Source organism: Pleurodeles waltl, chromosome 12, assembly GCF_031143425.1.
Source record: "Pleurodeles waltl isolate 20211129_DDA chromosome 12, aPleWal1.hap1.20221129, whole genome shotgun sequence".
Classification (NCBI taxonomy): domain Eukaryota; kingdom Metazoa; phylum Chordata; class Amphibia; order Caudata; family Salamandridae; genus Pleurodeles; species Pleurodeles waltl.
In genome coordinates, this window is record NC_090451.1 from 699,225,605 (window position 1) to 699,246,860 (window position 21,256).

General features: G+C 45.8%; 1 protein-coding gene across 1 annotated transcript in view; it reads left to right on the plus strand.

Annotated features, from left to right (window-relative positions):
• The window catches only part of TFR2 (transferrin receptor 2), a 126,184-nt gene that overhangs the window by 18,813 nt on the left and 86,115 nt on the right, over positions 1-21,256 (plus strand). Inside the window, exon 2 of the mRNA XM_069215628.1 lies at positions 6,822-6,892. Within this exon, the coding sequence (XP_069071729.1) occupies positions 6,860-6,892 (33 nt within the window). The 5' untranslated portion in view covers positions 6,822-6,859. The remainder of the gene's footprint in view (positions 1-6,821; positions 6,893-21,256) is intronic.

The following is a 21,256-nucleotide window of genomic DNA, read 5'->3' on the forward strand; positions in this document are numbered from 1 at the left end:
GGCAGGGTGATTATATCACAGGTGAGGGCATAGCTGCATGAGCAATATGCCCCTACAGTGTCTAAGTCTATTCTTAGACATTGTAAGTACAGTGTGGCCATATTAAGTATATGGTCTGGGAGTTTGTCAAAACCAACTCCACAGCTCCATAATGGCTACACTGGATACTGGGAAGTTTGGTATCAAACTTCTCTGAATAATAAACCCACACTGATGGATTTATAAAAAAGGGGCACTCCAGCTGGTGGAGATGCCCGCCCACCGGACACAGCCCCCACTTTTGGCGGCAAGTCCAGAGGGGATAATGAGAAAACAAGGAGGAGTCACCCACCAGTCAGGACAGCCCCTAAGGTGTCCTGAGCTGAGGTGACCCCTGCCTTTCGAAATCCTCCATCTTGATTTTGGAGGATTCCCCCAATAGGAATAGGAATGTGCCCCCCTCCCCTCAGGGAGGAGGCACAAGGAGGGTGTAGCCACCCTCAAGGACAGTAGCCATTGGCTACTGCCCCCAGACCTAAATACACCCCTAAATTGAGTATTCAGGGGTGACCCTGAACCCAGGAGATCAGATTCCTGCAACCTGAAACAAGATTCTGACCTGAAAGCCCTGCAGAGACGACGGAGACGACAACTGCTCTGGCCCCAGCCCTACCCACCTGTCTCCTGACACAAAGAAAACTGCACAGCGACGCATCCGACAGGGACCGGCGACCTCTGAAGCCTCAGAGGACTGCCCTGAAACTCGAAGGACCAAGAAACTCCTGAGAACAGCAGCACTTTTCACCCACAACAACATCTTTACAACAAAGAAGCAACTTTTAAAGAACTCACTCTTCCTGCCAGCAGCGTGAGACTTCACCCTCTGCATCCAACGCCCCCGGCTCGAGCTCCAAGGAACCAACACTACAGGGAGGACTCCCAGGCGACTGCAACCTCGTGAGTAACCCGAGACGACCCCCCTGGACCCCCCACAGCAACGCATGCAGAGAGAATCCAGAGGCTCCCCCTGACCGCGACTGCCTGTAACAAGGGACCCGACGCCTGGACCAACCACTGCACCCGCAATCCCCAGGACAAGAAGGAACCGAACGTCAGTGCAGGAGTGACCACCAGGTGACCCTCTGCCTAGCCCAGTCAGTGGCTGGCCTGGGAAGCCCCCCTGTGCCCTGGCTGAACAGCTAGAGTGACCTCCGGGTCCCTCCATTGATTTCTATTACAAACCCAACACCTGCTTTGCACACTGCCCCCGGCCGCCCCGTGCCGCCGAGGGTGTGTTTTGTGTGCCTACTTGTCTCCCCCCCCAGTGCTCTACAAACCCCCCCCCTGGTCTGCCCTCCGAAGACACAGGTACTTACCTGCTGGCAGGCTGGAACCAGAGCACTCCTGTTCTTCATAGGCGCCTATGTGTTTTGGGCTCCTCTTTGACCTCTGCACCTGACTGGCCCTGAGCTCCTGGTGTGGTAACTTTGGGGTTGCCTTGAACCCCCAACGGTGGGCTGCCTATGCCCAGAAACTTGAACTTATAAGTGCCTTGCTTACCTGAAAAAGTAACCATTACTTACCTCCCCCAGGAACTGTTGATTTTTGCACTGTGTCCACTTTTAAAATAGCTTATTGCCATTTTAACTAAAACTGAGTATGTTACTGCTCTAATTCAAAGTTCCTAACTTACCTGTGTGGAGTACCTTGCATTTTATGTATTTACTTCAAATCTTGAACTTGTGGTTCTAAAAATAAATGAAGAAAATATATTTGTATATATAAAAACTATTGGCCTGGAGTTAAGTCTTTGAGTGTGTGTTCCTCATTTATTGCCTGTGTGTGTACAACAAATGATTAACACTACCCTCTGATAAGCCTACTGCTCGACCACACTACCACACAATAGATCATTAGAATTATCTAATTTTGCCACTATCACCCTCTAAGGGGAACCCTTGGACTCTGTGCACACTCTCTCTCACTTTGAGATAGTATATACAGAGCCAACTTCCTACATGGGTGTACCATGGGGGTGACTTACGGTGCCCGCAGTAAAAGGGTGCATACACCCTTTCACACAGGCTACAATGGCAGACCTGCAAACACATTTTACATGAGTTCCCATTGGTGGCACAATACATACTGCAGCCCATTAAGGACCTCTGATGCCCCAATGCCCTGGCTACCATATAATAGGGACTTACAGGGGGGGCACCAGTATGCCAAATGTGGGGGGTATGAAGTCCCAAGCAACCAAATCTAGAGGGATAGAGCACAGTCACTGGGGTCCTGGTTAGCAGGATGCCATAGAACACAGTCAAACCACACTGACAGCAGGCAAAAGGTGGGGGTAACCAAGCCAAAAAGAGGCAGGTTACGGGTACTGCCCAGTTACAGGTGAAGCAGCCCCGCTGAAGGTGTTAGTACTGCACAGTTATAGATGAAGCAGCTGTGCCAGAGGGGCTGGTATTGCACTGCAGTGGACTGGCCTATCGGGCAGTCAGGCAGTGCCTGAAGGGCTTTTTTTGAGTGGTCACTATATGGGCCGGTTTTGTGGCTGGTTTTTTAGGTCTATTTTATGGTCTGGTGGGCCATCTTTCCTGTGGATTTCCCTTATATTACAACAGAGTTGCCAACAGCAATACTACAGTGAGTCTTTACAAGTTCAAAACTGTCCCAGTTGGTAATGTAGACCACTTTTCTTGCTGTGTAATTCACTAATTGCGTTCACTTTTATTTTGGTGCTAGGCCTTGTTTTTATGTCCCAGTCCAACCCTGATTGGGGCAGGAGGCAGTCCCAAAATATAGTTTGTTTTATATTTCTGGGAAGTTTTTGTATAGCATGAGCTCGACCAAAGGTATTGGAGTGCTTTCCATGAGCACCAGTTACATTACACAAGAACATATTAATTTTGTTAGGCAAGGAGAGATTAAGATTAACAGTGTAACCTGTCCTCTGAAATATGAATCAGACCCTAAGTGATTTGCCCAGAATCACTTGATGTTGAGCCGATGCAGAGACTCGAACCTCGTTCCCCAGTTCCAAAGTCAGCAACTCTGGCCCTTATACCACTAGACTGTTAAGACTGGTCCTGATAGAGAGATGAGACTGTTCACTGAGGTAACTGTTGCTCAGTAATGCCAGTTGTGCACGTGATGCAAGGGTCCCACCACCAATCTTTGGGCAGCCTCATCAAGGCCCTCCTTAAACGTGTGCGCAGTATGTCTTCCGCCGTGGCCTCAGCAACACACGAGGGGACTGTTAAAGCCCTTAGAATGGAAAAGGAAAACATCCTAAATTATTGACACCACCTACTGCTTGAAGCACTCCAGCTCCCCTCAGAGAGCACCAGTCACGCACAATCTGAAGCATTCTGCGCACCCCGCCCATTAGCAGTCTATATGCGTCAACAGCACTGTCACACCCAGAGAGTCAGCGTCACACTTCCGAGAACTCTCACATCCCTCCCAGATTAGTAGTCACACGACAGGATGATCACACCCCGCACAGACTAGCTCTCACACACTACCAGAAACTCTCTCGTGCCCCTAGAGACTAGGGCCCATATTATGTATTTCTGCAATACAGCACATTCCTGTCCTTTTCCCTGCACTAGCGCCCTTTGGGCAGCCTAGCGCCAACACAGGCACCCTTCCACCATGGTTGCATGCAGGATTGTTGTGTGCATAAGGGGACACCTTCAAGAACAAAAAACAATTCTGAGAGGCTTTTTCCTCTTTCTATTTGTGCTGCAAAATGTTGAAACATTTAGCAAAATAAACATATTTCTCTTTTTGCCCCATTACCAGGTTTACAAGTTCTTGTAAATCTTGTAATGTGTTAAAAATCCATGAATGGTGCGTGGGAATACCCACGCAACACCCATGGAAAAGCCTCCCTGGTGCAGAGTAGTAATGCAGTGATTTGCACTGCGTTACATTTCTCAAGATTTATGACGCTAAGCAAGGTGGGCTTGCGTGGCTTCATAAATCTCACTTAAGGTCTGCGTCGCTCTACCTCCAATTTGCGTGCTGCAAGAGCAACACAAACGAGGCCAGAAATGTGTCCCTAGTTCTTTGCGAGATCTCAACATGCATGGTGAGAATTACTGCAAACAGGTAAGGTCTTCCTACCCTCAGGCAGACGTCTCCTACCCTAACAGACACACATTGGCAAAGCCAGTAGGCCTGGCTTGTATTTTGAGTGACAACCCACACTTAATAGGTTTGCTGCTCCTTCTTTTTAAAGGCCACAACTGCATAAGAATATTTAACTCTCCCAAATAGATGATATGGCTTCTGAATGAACTGTTTCGTATTCACACATAACTTATGAGTCTTTGGCAAGAAAGATGAAATAATTTATGAACGATTACTTGTAGGTTGGGATTATTTTTAAGACAATCCACATAATACTTGTCCCACTCGTGCACTTTTTATCTGTTGTCTCACCAGGAGCTTAGCAATCGTCTGTGCAGCAGGTGCGGTGGCACCGGGTCCCAGAGACCTGACGGGCTCCCAGAGTCCTGATCATTATTCTCAGAGCCCAGGGGAGGAGGCCCCCTTCATCTTTCTAGCTCCAGTGATAACAATATGTAATATAGGGTACAGATAAATTTTTCCTTGGGCATCTGAGCACTTTCAAGGGTGGGTTTTGGGCTTGTGTTCATGTGTTGTAGGATGTGGGAGAGCAGAGGAGGGTGGAGTTAGTTTCTGAAGAAAGGTATGGGGGTGTGTGCAGGGGTGAACCTGTAGCTGTCCTCCAAAGAGTGCTATGTTTGTGGTATGAGAAGCTGAGTTCTAGGTTATTTTCTTAACGCTGGGATGGTGGGGGGCAGCAGGAGTGGAGCTTTTAACAGTTTTCTGAAGCCATGTAGGTTAAGGTCTGTGAGAACAGGTAAGTCCTGTTATTTTCTTAAGGCCTGTGAGGTGTTTAAGGGGGAGTGCCTGAGTCCTCTGTTATTTTCTGGATGCCCATTTTGGGGGTTGCGTGGGTGGGCACGTGACCCATGAGTTGTGTGTGTGGGGGTTTGGTCCATTACCTGTTTTCTTAGGACCAGTATTGTATTGTATTAAATCACTTATGTAGTGCACGTGCCCCCTACAAGGGATGCTAAACCGCCTGCCTTCCTGTGTAGCCCTCTACACCGTGTAGGGTGTGTTTGGATGGATGTTGCTTTTGATTTGATCCTATGTGGGCTGTGTTTCCATGTTGTGCATGAGGACCACTGAGGTGCAGTTATACTTTTATGTGGCACAGCTTTTAGCAGTGTGAAGACGTGTGAGACATAAGCACGCGTTTTGTAGTCAGTGGTTTGGCAGCTTTGAGCAGCTCCGCAGGTCGCTTTATGGTATTTCTTGTGATCATCGCCCTCTTACCTGGTTACTTCACTCGATTGCACAATCATATATTTATAAAGGTTTATGGACCTGAGCAGGCGTAGGTGGTGGAGAGATCTGCTGGGATGTTTTTTGCTAGTATCATCTCATATGTGATTGTCGTTGTGAGACGTAGGGAAGTGGTCATGTCCCAGATTTACCAAACGGTCACGCAACGCGACAACCAGACTTGCTGTGCTGCACTGCGTGACAGGGATGGAGAAAGAAAGTGCTATATCTATGAAGATATGGCGCAATCCTGCTCCCCCCCAGTGCCGGCGCACAATCGGGCAGCCGGGCATCTCACACGCACCTTTGCACCGTAGTGCTAAGGTGCCTGGGTGAGTGTAGCCTAGGTTTTGCATTGGAAGGGCGCCCTTCAAGTACAAAATGCTGTACCTAGGCAAACTTTAAAACTGTTCCCACTTCGGATGCATGTTGTACAGCGGAGCACACATGAAAACCGCGACAAGAAAGGCGGAATAAGCCTTTTTCCTTTTTAGCGTCGGTTTCAAAGTGGCATTAACTTTTGGCGCAAAATGGTGTCAACTGTTGTTAGCAGACAGGGTTTTGTGTCAAAAACCATAGATGGCTGCACGGGAACACCCGTGGATCAACCCATTGATACAGCGCTTCTCGGTGCTTTGTGTTACTTTCAGATAACTTTCCAGTGCAAAACGAGCTTTGGACTGAAAAATGAATCCTACAAAAACATATTGTGCAGGTTTATGTCACTTTTGCGACACAAACCCAGTGCAAAAGGTTTGTAAATCTGACCCATAGTTTACAGCTCGTTGGGAGCCACGGTGGTGAACTAAATGAAATCCCTCTAATGGCACCTGTCAGAGCTCTTCAGCATGTCCAGTTGGTGATGGGTGATTTATGCTGCGCCTGGCACAGTCCTGGATGGCCATGGCCCGCAGGGGCTTAGTTTTATCTAAATATCAGAGGGCCAAGCAGCATAAAGGAATTAATTTGCAGTCTGTTTGAACTACATTCGGCCGCAGAGCACTGAGGGTTATGGTATTAGTATCAGTGCGGGGAGGAGAGTTACTCATGAGTGACATTACTATGTAACACCCTGCTGGACACAGAACAGCCTCTTAATGACTTTCCTGGACATTTCAAGTTGTTTATATACAAGAAGGTTTTCTGGTTGCGCTGGTGCATGTCTAGAGTTGGGGTTGGTTAACCCCTGTGGTGCCTTTTCAGGGTCACTAGGTTGAGGTGAGGTCATGACCTGAGACCGGAGGATTCATTCTTTATATGTATTATTTAATACAGTGCCCACTCCCCCACGGTTGCGCTTCGAAACGCTGTGTGCAAGAGGCAGAAACGCCCAGAGGGCCGTTTCTTGAAAGCCTCCCAGGAGGTCGGTGCTCGGAAGGGCGTGGGGTGGGCTGGGTGGGGAGCGATAAGCCGGGCCGGCCCTCTCACTGGCATTGCTGTGTCTCCCACAGGCAGCAGTCTCTTCTGAGAGGTCCTCCGAGGACAAGGCATGGACTCCGTCAAGGCTCTCTTCGCCCACGAGGTAAGGAGGCCTGGGCTTCCCCCCGCTCTGTTCTGGGGCTCCCGGGGGCCCTCTTCTCTGTCCCCTCTCCCTGGGACCCTCTTCTGAGTCCCTTCTCCCCGGGACATCCTAGCTTGACTCCCTGAGTCCGCCCGTCTCCTCCTGCCCTTCACGCCTCCGGCCTCGTGTCTGCTCTTTTCCTCCTGCCCACTACGCCTCAGGCCTTGAGTCTACTCTTTTCCTCCTTCCCACTACGCCTCAGGCCTTGAGTCTGCCTTTCTCCTCCTGCCCTCTACGCCTCAGGCCTTGAGTCTGCCCATTTCCTCCTGCCCTTTACCCTGAGGTTTTGAGTCTGCCCTTCTCCTCCTGCAATCTACGCCTCAGGCCTTGAGTCTGCCCTTCTTCTCCTCCCATTTACGCCTGAGGACCCTGTGCTCCCTACCACCCACCCCTCCTAGCCCTCCTCTTTCACTCCTACTCTGAGCCCCCCGTTCCTTCTGCTCTCCCTCCTCCCTAACCCCTACTGTTCCCTCCTTTACTCTCCTCTCACAACCTCCTACCTCGAGGCCCTCCAAACCCCCGTGTGCTTCCCTCCGGCCCCTCTGACCTCAGCTGCGCCTCCAATCCGCTCTTCTCCCTCCTATAAGGGGGCCCTCCTTAACTTGCGCCAGAGGTCCTCCTCCATCATGGGGCCAGAGCTCCTGCCACGGGCTTTTACACCGACAGTCCTGACAGGAATCCCAGCTCCATGTGTCATGTGTTCCCCAGGCCACGTTTTTATCCGTGAATTCTGGGACTTGTAGTCTTTTGTATTCTATTATAAAATAGAACTACAACTCTCAGAAGTATTCCATTATGAAACAGAACTACAAGTCCCAGAAGTCTCTTACGTTCCATTATAAAACAGAACTACAAGTCCCAGATCCAAAGGAAAAAACCTTGATCCGAGCAGTGCATCACACATGGACTTGGGAAACTTGGCAGCTGTGTAAAAAGGCCCTCCTAACGCTGCTCTTTTCTCCTTCCTCTCTAGCCAGAGGCCCTCATCTGTCTCTTGTCCTATCTTTTTTCTCCTTCCCTCATATCCAGAGTTTGTCTCTTCCATTTTTCTCCTTACTCCTCCTCCTTCTTCCCAGCTACTGTGAGACTCTTCTTCGCTCCACTCGTCCTCACTTCCTTCTCTTTCACATTTTCTTCTCCTCCTATACTCTTGGTTTCCTCCCTTCTTTGTCTTACAGTCTCTCCTTCCACTCTTCTCTTTGTCCTCTTCTTTGTACTCAGGCTTTCTTTCCTCTCTTTTCCTCCCGTATTTTCTTTCTTTTCCCTTCCCTCATTCCACTGCTCCCGTCGCAACTGCTTTTTTTCTGCTTCCTTAATTTCTTACTTGTTTATTTATTGCCGCACTACTCTTCTTTATTTCATTTTATTACCTTTTTATTGAGGGCTGCCTCAGAGCTTCTATCTTACTACAGTCTGAACCCCCTGGCATTATGAGCCTTCCTTTTCTGTATCCTCCAAAGTCTATAACCTGATTCCCCCATTTCCCCTTCTCCATTCTATTTTTCCTGGTTCCTTCCTTCAGAATTTCCTTATTTTGCATTTTTTTTACTCTTTGATTTCAATCTTTCTGTTTCCTCTCCCCCCTTCTTTCTATTGTTTCCCCATTATCAATTTTTCTACAGTGTATTCTTACCCACTTCCTTCTTTCCTGTTTCGTACTTTCAAAATTTCCTCTTTTATGCAATTTATTCCTATGTGGTTTCCTTAGAACAAGGTCTACCAAATAGCGCAGCTGTCTGGTTTGTTATTAACATCTTGAGGTAATTCAGAAAGCTTCCTTGGGAATGCATTCTGCCCATCACTTACCATTGGCTTTGTGGTTTGTAGCTCACGTTTGCTTGCTTTCTGTTTGCTGGCTTTATATGTTTTAGGGCAGCTGTCCAGCTTGAGTTTGTCCCTCCCCTTGCCCACACTCTATTTACTGTATTCTTCCACTTGCATTGAATTTCTGTAAACAGGCCTTAAATCTTGTTCTCATCTTGTCACATTTGCTGTGTATTCAGAGACTGATGTCACATGTCAGGCTTTGTTTTCCAGGGAGCTTAATGTTTACTTTTCTATCTTTGATTTCAAAGTGAGAGGATTTATGTGACAATCCTGCTGGGTACCAGTGTGAGACATTAAGGCTGTAGGATGTTTATTTTCCTAGATGCCTATTCAGGGTGTGCTGTACAATGTTATTTCTTTCTAGCCAAAGCAACATTTAAATGACTGTGAATGAACTGTGCAGATATTTCAGAATATGGAAAGCACAAATTGAATGACATTTTCATTAATTCTAAAGTGTATTAGACACAAATACTTCAATCTGATCAAAACAAATAAATATACTAGGTGGTGAAATTTCCACACACTATACAACTCGACTCTAACTGTGTCACTGCACTCTACTCTGCCCCACTGCACTCTATACCAATTCACTCTAGGACACTGCAATATACTATGCCACTGCACTCTGCCCACTTTACTCTAGTCTGAAACAATCTATTCTTTGCCACTCTATTCCACTCTGCGCCGTTCCACTCAATGCCACTGCAATCTACCCTGCCCCACTCCACCCACAGCACTCTGTCACTTTACTCTGCACCACTTTCTCGAAACCTATACACTCTACGCCACTGCACTATAGGCCAATCTACACTGCACTGTACGCCACTGTACTCTACAATGCTATACTTTGTTATTCTACTCTACACCATTGCACTCTACAACATTTTACGCTGCAACACTGCACTTTCTGCCAACCTACTCTGTGCCACTGTAGTCTTCGCCAGTCTACGCCAATGCACACAAAGCAACTGATGCAACATCACTACACTGTGCACCAGTGGTTCCCACCCTGTGGTCCAGGCACCGCTGGGGGTCCGCAAAGCCTCCTCAGGGGGTCAGCGACTGCTTAGAAAATTCGGTAACATTAACAGATTAGGTCACCAGCTTTCAGTAATGACTCAGTTGGGGGGGGGGGGTCCCCTGATTCCAATAATGATTCAGTGGGGGTTCCAGTACTGATAAAGGGGGGTCTACAGAAGTCAAAATGTTGCAAACCACGGCTCTACGCCAATCCCCTTTACACCACTAGAGACTCGGATACAGAATCTACCAAAGGGGATAATTACTCCACATGGTGCATGGACACAGGATCTACCACAGGGGATAGTTACACCGATAGAGGCATTGATACAGGATCTACCACAAGGGATAGTTACGCTGCTGGAGGCATTGATACAGGATCTACCACAAGGGATAGTTACGCTGCTGGAGGCATTGATACAGGATCTACCACAAGGGATAGTTACTGCTGGAGGTATGGATACAGAATCCATCACAGGATAAAATTCTGCCGCTGGAGTCATGGATGTGGGAGCCGCAACAGATTACAGCTCTACCTTTGGCAGCAGGCATGACAACGGGATGGAATACAGCTCCACCATTGGAAGCATAGATACAGGATCTAACACAGGATACAATTCCACTCCTGGAGGCATGGATACAGGATTTACCACAGGATACAATTCCACTCCTGGAGGCATGGATATAAGACTCTATTTTTTGCCACACTTCTCCATAACACCTTCTTCTAAAGCAGGCGGTTTGTTTCAATCTTCACAACCACCGTGGGTGCCCTGTGTGTGTCGGAATAGAGATGCCTGACTCTCAGCCCTCTTCATGCCTTACGATCTCTTCCAAAGACAAAGAACCTCATGCAGTGTCTGTAGCTGGGGTGGACTGTGCAGGAGCCGGAGGAGGCCAGAAACAGAGACATTCCCCTAGGCAGTCACGGCCTGTCCTAGCTCGCCCTCCTGATCCTCTCCCATTTCACTTGGTCCACATCCAGTGCCAAACACTTGCCATTGTCAGAACCCTTTAAGATGATGATGTGCCATGTCTCCTTGCCATCTTAGTTTGTCCTCTGGGCCTAAAACAATGTTTTTGGGACGGTATAGCATATACATAGCCCCTCATTTGGCTGTATTCAATTCAATTCAGCTTTGTTGTGGATTCATGACAAAGATACTGTATAGCAATGGTATATACAAGTAAAAAAAAACAATGAAAAATAGTTGAGCTAAAAATACAAGTCGCATAGTAATTCTATATTTCTTTACATCAATTTTGTGGCAATTCGCAAAACAATTCATAGTCAAACCAGTTATGAACAGTCAGTGATTGTCGAGTTGGCCCCAATTTTAAACATATCTATAAAGATAGTACATATTTTTAATTAAATTATAAAATATCTTAAAAACATTGTATGCATTTTAAAACAATATGATAATACATTTGAGTAATATCCAATTAAATTACATTTAACTAGTTCTGCACATCACTTTTAATAACTACCTGTTAATGCATAATTAATGCATAATTGAAATATGTATTTTTTTGTTTGGAAAAATACAAATATTTTCTAATGTAATTGAAAATATTTATGTTAAAGATGTTTTTTCAAATGTGGTTATTAGTGCTATAGTATTTTTTATGTATGCAGTAAAATAAATATATCACTTTAATTTACATTACTATTTAACATTAAAATATTTTTTAAAACTTTTGCCAAGTTGAAAATATATGTATTCTTTTTTATTACTTTTCTCTGTACTTTAACATGTGCAGAGCTCCCTCTGATAAAGATTAGAATACTGTTTTGTATACTTTCCGATATAGAAATTCCCGCGCTGACGGCACAGCAGAGTCTTCCTTTGGTAAATTGTAGGGAAAAGTAGAAACGTTTATTCAACTTGGAAAACGTTTGTTAATATATTGTGATGTAAAATATTGATGTAAATTAATTGTATATATTTATTTTAAATGTAGAGCAAAAAGAAAAAAGTGAAACAGTACTATCAGGTCAATTCTAACATCAAGTAAAAAACATTTTTCAGGTGCATTAATAATTATTAAACATTATGTATATAATGTACTCAAACAAATTTAATTATATTAAATATAATCTGATGTTACATTAGTTTTTAAATGCGAAAACGAATCAAAACATTTTATAATTAGTTAAATATGACCATTTTAATATATTTCAAACCCTAATTTATATGTGATTGCATTTGTAACTATTTAAATGTATTTAATTTGATATTATTTCATGCAGGGTCTTTAGTCATTTACCCTGCTGATTTATATGGGAGGATGTTGCAGTACCAGGGGTTGGCCACGTGTGGTGCTGGACTTTGGATCTGTGATGGAGTACCTTATGGCTGTTTATGGCTGCAGTAACTTTAGAAGTTTGGTTTGTGAATAGGAGTGGATTTGTTCTTTTGTATGTGGGTGTGCACCCCCTTACCCCCCCCCCCCCAGCCCTTCTTGATCCTACCCTAGCTCCTCCCTATTTCCTTCCCTTTTAGTGATAAGTATTACCTAATTTTCAGCCACTTCCCTTTGTCCCTCTCATATTTACCCCACACTAGGCAAGGAGATGTCAGCGCAGAAAAAGACAGCAGAAGCATAAACTTCATACGTAGGTTTGTGAACAGCATTTTGTACTACTAATTAGGGATTAGCGATTTCTATCGCCCGACGCCCCGGACATTTTAGTTTGTCTCAAGGGCAAGGTGTTTTCATGTGTATTTTGTATACGAGGCTTCTCTTTACGCAGTTACACGTCAGTGTACCTGGTCACAGCGTGAGACCCACTGTGCCCCTGAGTACTGGAAAAGCTGCACATGATCGGGCCACGCCACACAACGTGCATCCATAGTCCCCTGGAGAGAGGGGGTGGGGGGTCGTCTAGTTGCTGCAGTGAGCCACCACCTCCCATTGTGCTCCTTCTAAATTCCCCGGGGCGCCTTCCCCAATCTCTTTCTTGCCTCCCACAAGACTCGGGGGGCAACGCCCACACTGACACACCTCAAACCCCCCAAAATAGCTTCTGAGGGTTTCAGCAGACGGTCTGTGCACTGTACCGTTCTGTGCACATCCCAGACTCTGTAATAAGTGGCGCAATGAAACTTGAGAGCCACCCCTTGCAATGTGCATGGACGGGGGGCACCACACTCCGGAGCCAGCCTGGAGCTCTTGGCCAGGGGGCTTCGGCGCGTGCACGGAGCGGGAGAGGGCCCCCTGCTGCGGGGTCTGTTGTTACGCCACTGATTGTGCTGCACCAGTGAAGCAAACACAGGTATAAAGAATAGCTGCGCGGTTGCGATATGTTTTTTTAGAACTGCTACTCCGGCCCATTGGTTCTGCACCATTTAAATAAAATATATGATGAAGCCTCGGGAGGTCTAGCACACGTTCACAAGTGCTTTCATGCGCCTTTCTAACGCACTTTTGTTTTTCTACCACGTATACTGCAGCCCTGCCGTGTTTCCCAGGTCCATGTGTGATGTGTTGCCCCAGTCCCAGTTTTTTTCTTTAGAATTTTTGGGACTTGTAGTCTTATTTATTGCATTAAAAAAAAATGGGACTACAAGTTCCAGAATTCAAAGGTAAAAACCTGGACTTGAGCAGCACCTCGCGCATGGACTGGGCTGCTATGAAATTGATGCTTGGTAGATGGGAGCCTGAGCAGTCACAAGACTGCTAGGGGCGGGGCGGGTGAGTGAGAGGCACTCCATACACTGGTTAGAGATAGTCAGTGAATACTCCTGTCAGGTATGTGTCCTCACTTACTGGCCGCGCTGAGGTCTCACCTCTGGTATCCTGGTAGAATTCTGCTCATATAGTTTGCAGTTGCTAGAACTTTCACAGCAATGCAACAACTCTCAATATGCAAGGCTGGCACCTGCTGGCTGGTTCGTCAGAAGCGCCCGTAATCCCAACCTGCAAAATACAACCGGGGGGCATATATTTTCGCCCCTTTTCTGTGTTTACTGAGTGGGCGTCAAAGGGAGGTGGGTGAGATTCGGCTTGCGGGATCGAATGAGCGGACGCACACTGATTGGAAAACGAGAGGCGACTTGTTGCGGAATAGAGGTGAGTCCAAAATTGGGGTTCTCGGAAGAGTGGGTCTCCTTAAAAGCTGTGCAGTGTCTAGGACTCTGCACCCGTCCTGACAGGGTGCGCGTACATAACAACTCTGTCACACACAGTCACGTGAAAGGGTTCGGACCACAATTGTCTGACCCAGTGGGTGAGCGGAACTTCGCGGAATTCTGCGGAGTTTTTATGTAACTGCAGAATTTGGCCCGCAATTAGACAGTGCGCCTAAAGGAAGGGTAAAATGCGAACCAGCTATTGAAATATGTCAGCGAGTTAATGCGCCTTCTGCTGTGCAGAGTTGGAGCTCAGCTGAAATAATGTCTGTGGTCTGGCCAAGAACCAGAGAGAAGTGAAAGTTGAACTAGAGGCGGTTTTTAGCCCCAGTAACAACAAAGACAAATAATGTTTAAATCTGTAATGTGTTGTAGGTAGATTGGTACTACACATGCATTACCTCACGTAGCAATTGTGCTGGGTAATTTCTGTGGTGCTTGCAGCAGTGTGTTTACATAGACAGCGCTACTGCTGCGCACCTCAGTAAGGGTGGGGGGCAGAATAAACTCCGACTCATTAAGTGTTAATTAATAGCCAGACACAAAATATCCTGTCTCGTATCTGAGAACGTGTTGTCAGAAAATTTTGCAGATTGTGCAACCCAACATTTTTATACAAGTCAAAATCATGTTTTGAGATAGAGACATTTCCTGTGCAGAGCAGGCGGGGCTCACAGCCCTGCCTGCGCTCAGCCTGCACGAGTCTGCAGAGACCTGCTTCTCACTGCGGCCTGCTGGACGAGGTCTGGAAGGGTTTCTTCGGGTGCAATGCAGCTTTGCATTGAAATAAATATAAATAGGGTGTCCTAAGAAAGCCAGCTTTAACAAAATATGTTGTTTAGATATTGCTGTTAATGAATGGCACATTCTTGAGGCTTCTGGGTGCTATATAGATGCTGCTAGAACTATCTGACTGTGTGAAACCATTTTGACACTGCAGAATGGGCGTCTTTCCTTTGGAGGAGCACTGACGACCTATCCATGGCACCCTCGCTGTGGCTGCCTGTGGGAACCTGTAGGCGTCACCTCGAAGGCTTGCGAGGGCGCACACCTAGCAGAGCACGGCCCAATGAACTCCCAGAGCTTGTGGCGTAAGCGCGGTATCCCTGTATGCTCCAGAGCACAGCGCCCCACACATCTCCAGCATGTGCAGTAACTCACACAGCTAACACAGAAGATGTTATCAATTAAAGCCTGCTTCTGCAGGTGCAAAGGGCAAAGCAACGTCAGAGTTAGTTTTTGGTTGATATGGGGGTGATCGGAGACTTAAGGAGAAAGGGCTGAGGTTGGGTACCACTCCTCAGTTGCAGCATATCAGATTCATGTGCAGGGATCAGGCAGAAGAGGGGACTATTTACCTACATCAGAGTACCACACGGGGCATACAGCTGGTGTGCATTCGCAACGCTACAGTATGGCTGTAGGGATGTCTTTCATATTCTGTACCTTCGAATACAGTTCCCTGTTCCAGTAGTTCCCAAGCTTTTGAGTTCTGTGACCCCCGTTTTATCAGTGGCGGCCGGCAGCTTTAGGAGGGAGGGGGCAGGCAGGAAACAAACACACACACACACACACACACACACACACGCACACGCACATCCATTAACAACACTCATACCATTCAAACATGCACGCACCGAACATTCATTTTAAAAGAACATGCACACTCATTCTTTCACGCACGCACATCCATTAACAAAACTCATAACATTCAAACACGCACGCACGCACCAAACATTTCATTTTAAAGCATCACACACATACACACTTACCTTCAGCCTGGGAGGTCCCAGGAGGGTTGGGACTGCTGCCTTCCCTCATTGTCTGACCCTAGGTCACCCAATGAGGGAAGGCAGCAGTCCCAACCTCATCACAGAGTGGGATGGGATCAGTGAGACTTCTGACCACTCCCCACTCTGTGACGAAGTGTCAGTGATTGACACTCGCCCTGGGTGCTTCAGAGCTTAAACCTGAAGTGCCCAGGTCGAAGTCAATGGGTGAAGCTTTCCTCGTCACCCAGGGGAGGGCTTCGAGGCACCTTTGCTGGGCCGAGGAGGTCACGCCCATAGGAGCTGTGACCTCCTCAGCCCAGCAAAGTTCAGCTCAGGCAGCCAGGAGTCTGCGCAAATCGCGCATGTCTGCTCCTGGCTGTCTGAGCTGAAAATGAAACTAGGAGACCCTCAATAAATCATTACTGAAAGCTGGGGACCTAATCTGTTAATATTATTTAATTTTCTAAGTGTGTGTTTCATTAGGAGCAATCAGGTTTTTATCAACGCATGCCAAGTCAGTTCTACATGTTGGGCTGAAGTGCTACAAAGTTTGTTGCCGGTCACTGTGCCTCAATTTCTGAGGTACAAACAAATGTGGGAGCACATATATGATAAAAAACTGAAAATCTGGGACCTTGTTTACTTGATAGCAGCGCTTAATTTGTGCTTGTTTCTGGTGCGGAGCACTTATTTATTGTTCTGCCTCAAGCATTTTCTGTGAGCAAAAGACACTTATGGGAAAGATGGAGAAAGGGAAAAACGAAAAAGTGTCACAATGGGAGAAAGCAGAAAGCTGCAATAGTGAGCTGAAGGGGCAGATGGTAGCTTTAAATGGATTAAAGAGGCTCGAGATGGCTTCAGGATTAGGCTGTTTCTGTATTGCGTGTTCCCACATTTAATTACAGCAGCCGCATGCTTAAGAGGAGGGCTTTGAGCACCAGCACGTTTTTATTTACAAATTAAGCACTGCTTGATAGGACTTCACAATGACACTTCCCATCACTGAGGGGGAAAAGTGCAGAAAAAGACATATTTTTATGTTCCTCCCTACAAAATTATCCAGGTTTTTAAGGGACATGCTGCAGCAGGGTATGGTGGAAAAGAAAAGTAATTGTATAATCAGCCCATATCCGACGTATAAATGATGTACCTGTAACATCCAAAGGTTTCATTTGGCAAAGAGGCTTGAAGACTCTTTTGGGCTCTCCCGTTAATGAGCCCAGTGGAACATTTTCTGTCTGCCCCAGGCAGGGTGTTCAGAGGGATTACTGCAACTCTCTAGCCCTCCTCCACCCAAAGCCTGTTTCTCTTCTGTCTCTCTCCACCTTTGGTTTTCTGTCCTCCAGAGGCTCCATTCTCATGATGGTCTTACTCTCTGCTGTTGCCCTTGCTGCATCTGTTCTCTATGTGAAGGTGGCTTATGGGGACTGGGTGAGGGTGGCAAAATTGCACATCTCTAGCTATAGTGCATATCTCTTTTTCTCAAGTAATTATGCTTTGCTGCAGTTACTGCTGGATAAAACCTTGTACTGTTAACGCACATGCTGCTTATATATGTTACTTGTTTGAGAAAAGCATGCACTGATGCCCGTGTGCACCACCCAACCCCATCACACATGCCTGTATTACCTCCCCAAAATTAGAGCAGCCATGCTTAGAAGAAGCTTCTCAATTCAAATGGGAATTTGTTCTGAGAAGCATTGCACTTGTCCATTTAAAAAATATCCTCCTGGTGAGAAGAGCAGATACTTTCACCATAAACATAAGCAATTGTGTAAAGTGCCTGTTCTGTCGTGTTAAAAGTCCTACTGAGAATTGTTGGTGTTCTCACCCACAGACATGTTTGCCAGACCATCTAATGCAGGGGTGTGGAATATTTTGGAATATCTACTTGTCCTTGGGGCGGTCTGCCTCATAAATCTACATGTCCTGTAAAAAAAAATCCACTTGTCCCTTTGGCTGACTTCACTGACTGCATTCTGTTTTTTCCCAGGGGGGCTATTGGCACATAAAGTGGTTTTGTGACAATCTTTGCATTTTGAGATCCAAAACTATTTTTACTTTTTGACAATGTTTGTTATGATGGTGAGGCGTGGCAGCTTCCACAACAATAAGGTTTTACAAAAACCATGTCAAAACACAACACTCACTGACAAAACCAAAAGGCTGACCACCAATGTCAGACCTATCAGCTTTACCACTGCTTGTTTATTTTCATGTTTCCTGTTATCGGGCTGAAACTGGTTACACAGATTTTTCCATTATGAATATCTTTTGGGGAATACTACCATGCATCACTACATTTTACTAAATGATGCTTCAAAGAAATGGTAGCTATAATTTCACAATAGTTTAGCAACCCGTTTTTTCATGTTTGCACTTTGTAGTGAACATTTTACTTTGATAGCTAAGATTCATCTATGTTGCTTTCAACATTTTGCAAATATTTGCATCTAACCAGAGAGAATTCTGGGGCCATATGTTGCCTCATATTGTTAAACTTTGCAAATTTGTGTACACATTTTTATACTGGAACCACTGTCAGTAGTGACTCTGAACTTACAATCTTATCTTAGAGAGCTAACCCTAATAGTAAGGCTTTGTATTATTGAACCATAAATACAAGTTCAAACAGCATAACACATGGACACAAATATTATCTTACTGCAGACAATGCGCTCTCCCTTGCTCTGTAATGTACTGTAAATTGTCAGCCAGAGGGTTTATGCTGCAGGTGTTGGACCTACTTGTCCCAAGGACAAAATAATTATAAAAACTTGTTGTCCTTGACCCTAACAATATGTACTGGGCGTCATCAGGCTATAGGAATTCCACACCCCTGATTTAATGTGAGAATTTGTGCAGCTGGACCACTATCAGCTGGCTTTGGGGTGGAAAATACCCTTACAAAAGGCACATTCGTAGGCACACAGAGTATTACCACAGTTCCCAGTCAGCATTAAGCCTTTAGATGCCGTTTCAGTACATGTGACAATCTGTTGCATCTTAACTGGCTGACAAGTGCGCGCAGTAAACAATTATACTACTAAACGCAAGCTGTACACAGAGTAAATTAATTCAATTTGCATACAGTGTCAAATGATGCATGACCATTCACTGCACATGTGTACTTGAACGCAAGTTCTGGTGCTCTCATCATGGTACTGGTAGTCTGTGTTTCAGCCCTTCTGATTGATTCAAGGAGTGCTGGGGCATGTGGATATTTTTACAGGACAAGTAGATTTCAGCAACATTTTGTTCATTGGACAAGTAGTATTTATAAACAATTCCACACCCCCTGAAAACGTATTACACAACACAGTTTGTAAATAGGTCCATTTGTGTTTAGAAAAGCAAATGGCAGCTGAGACAAAAACACATGCATAGGTCCTTGGTCAAGGTCATATGACAAAAATACTGTGTTCTAAGTATTATTTACAAAGAGTTAGCCACCTTAGAGTTTAAAAAATGGTTTACACCCAATTAGGTAATATTTTTGTAAATGATATCCAGCACACAATGTTTATGTCTGATATTTTGTTGTTGACATTCTAACATAAGAGATAGGAGGGGATCATTGCATTAAACTGTGCATTGAAGGCTGATGGTAACCAAGTGCGTCCGATCACACATAGGATCATACTCATGAATGGCAACATTTTACAACTAGAAAGTGGAACATTTTGAAGAAAAAAGAATTGGGTGGAACACATTTATGCCATCAACGTGTTGAAACAGAGGCAATTTTAGGAGTGACACAAGTAAAATAAAGCCATTGCTGACTTCAAAAATAATATGTCTCCAGTCTAAATTGCATCTGTTGGCATTTATGAAGGTCTCACATCACATGTTTACAGATCTCTACTCTTCACATACGCAGTGCAGATCTAAAAAAACGGGAATTGGCAGGCAAACAGGCCAATCACACACCACATAACCTAAGACGATCCTAGACTCCTTCTCCAATCAGGGAGCACACATGGTGAAACACTCTTGGAGTGCTCAGCAGATAGGCACCCTGCATTACATTTTTTTCACCTTTTCTGACAGAAATCATGGGATGTTGAAGTAATTTATGTACAAATCCTGGGCTTTACATGGCCCTGCCCTCTGGCAGGGCCCTCAAACACTAATCATCAGATGGAATTGCAAACATCCTGCAATCATGGATGGCAAACTCTCATTCTCTCGAAAGGCCAAACTTAAAAATGACTTTATTAGCTTCTAATGAATAACTTTTAGAATGACATGGCAGTGTGGGACTACGTTTGGGGCTGCATGAAGGTCTTATGGGGTTATTTGAGGCTTTGTTGGTTGCTGTGGGCAAACCAGTTGTGAACCGGATAAGGGTTTATTGGGGGGCTACGTGAAGGTCTGTTGGGGGATGGATCTGCTCTGGGGTTTATTGGGTACTGCATGAAGGTCTGTTGGGGATTACTTCTGCTCTAGGGGTTTTGGAGGGCATGTGACGGTCTCCTGGGGGGTTCTTCTGCTCTAGGGTTTATTGGGGGATATGCCAAGGTCTGTTGGGGGCGACTTCTGCTCTAGGGTTTATTGGGAGCTACATGAAAGTCTTTTGGAGGGTACTTCCGCTCTAGGGTTTACTGTGGGCTATGTGAAGGTATATTGAGGGATACTTCTGCTCTAGGGTTTATTGGTGGCTATATGAAGGTATTTTGAGGTCTACGTCTGCTTGAGGGTTTATTGGGGGCTGTGTGAAGGTCTCTTGGGGGCTACCTCTGCTCTAGGGTTTATTGGCACTATGTGAAGGTCTGTTGAAGGCTAAATCTGCTCTATGGTTTATTGGGGGCTACGTGCAGGTCTGTTGGGGGCTACTTCTGCTCTAGGGTTTATTGGGGACTACTTCGGCTAGTAGCAATTTGAGGATCTGTTATGGGTTATGTGAAGGCTTGTGAGGAGCCATGCAGCTGAATTTTGAAGGCTATGTGAGTGGTTTTCCAGACTATATGAGGGTAGTTTGAAAGTATGTTGGTCCTGAGGGTATTTGAAGGTCTATTTTGAGCTGCGTGACATTTTTAAGTGTTGGCTGTTAGAAAGCCCATGGGTGGGCTGCGTGATGTTCTTATTAGATTTACGCCATGGCTTGAAATGAGCAAATAAAAGGTGTTTAGGCTGTGTGAGGGCCTTCTGTGAGCTGTGTAAGAGTCTTCTGAAGGGCTTGTTGGGGATAGAGAACGACATGAGGGCCTGTTGAAGGCTATGTGAAGGTATTTTAAGGGCAATGTGAGGTTCTTTTGACAGCTATGTTAGGGATTTTTGTGGTCCAGGTGAGAGCAAGGTGAGGGTCTGTTGCAGGGTCTAGATAGTGGGGGTGAGTTTAAGACTGAGTGGTCTGCTTGTTGTTATGTGTAGGTCTGGTGAGGGCTCATCGAGAGGCATGTCGAGGGCTTTGATGAGGCCTGTGTGTGGGTCTGTTGATGCCGTGAGTGGTCTGTAGGGAGCCTGTGTGCATCTGAGGACACCATGAGGGATCTCTGTGAGGGTCTATCAAGTGACATGTGAGGGTTACAGTATATGATCTTGTAACAGACTGTGGAATGTTTGTT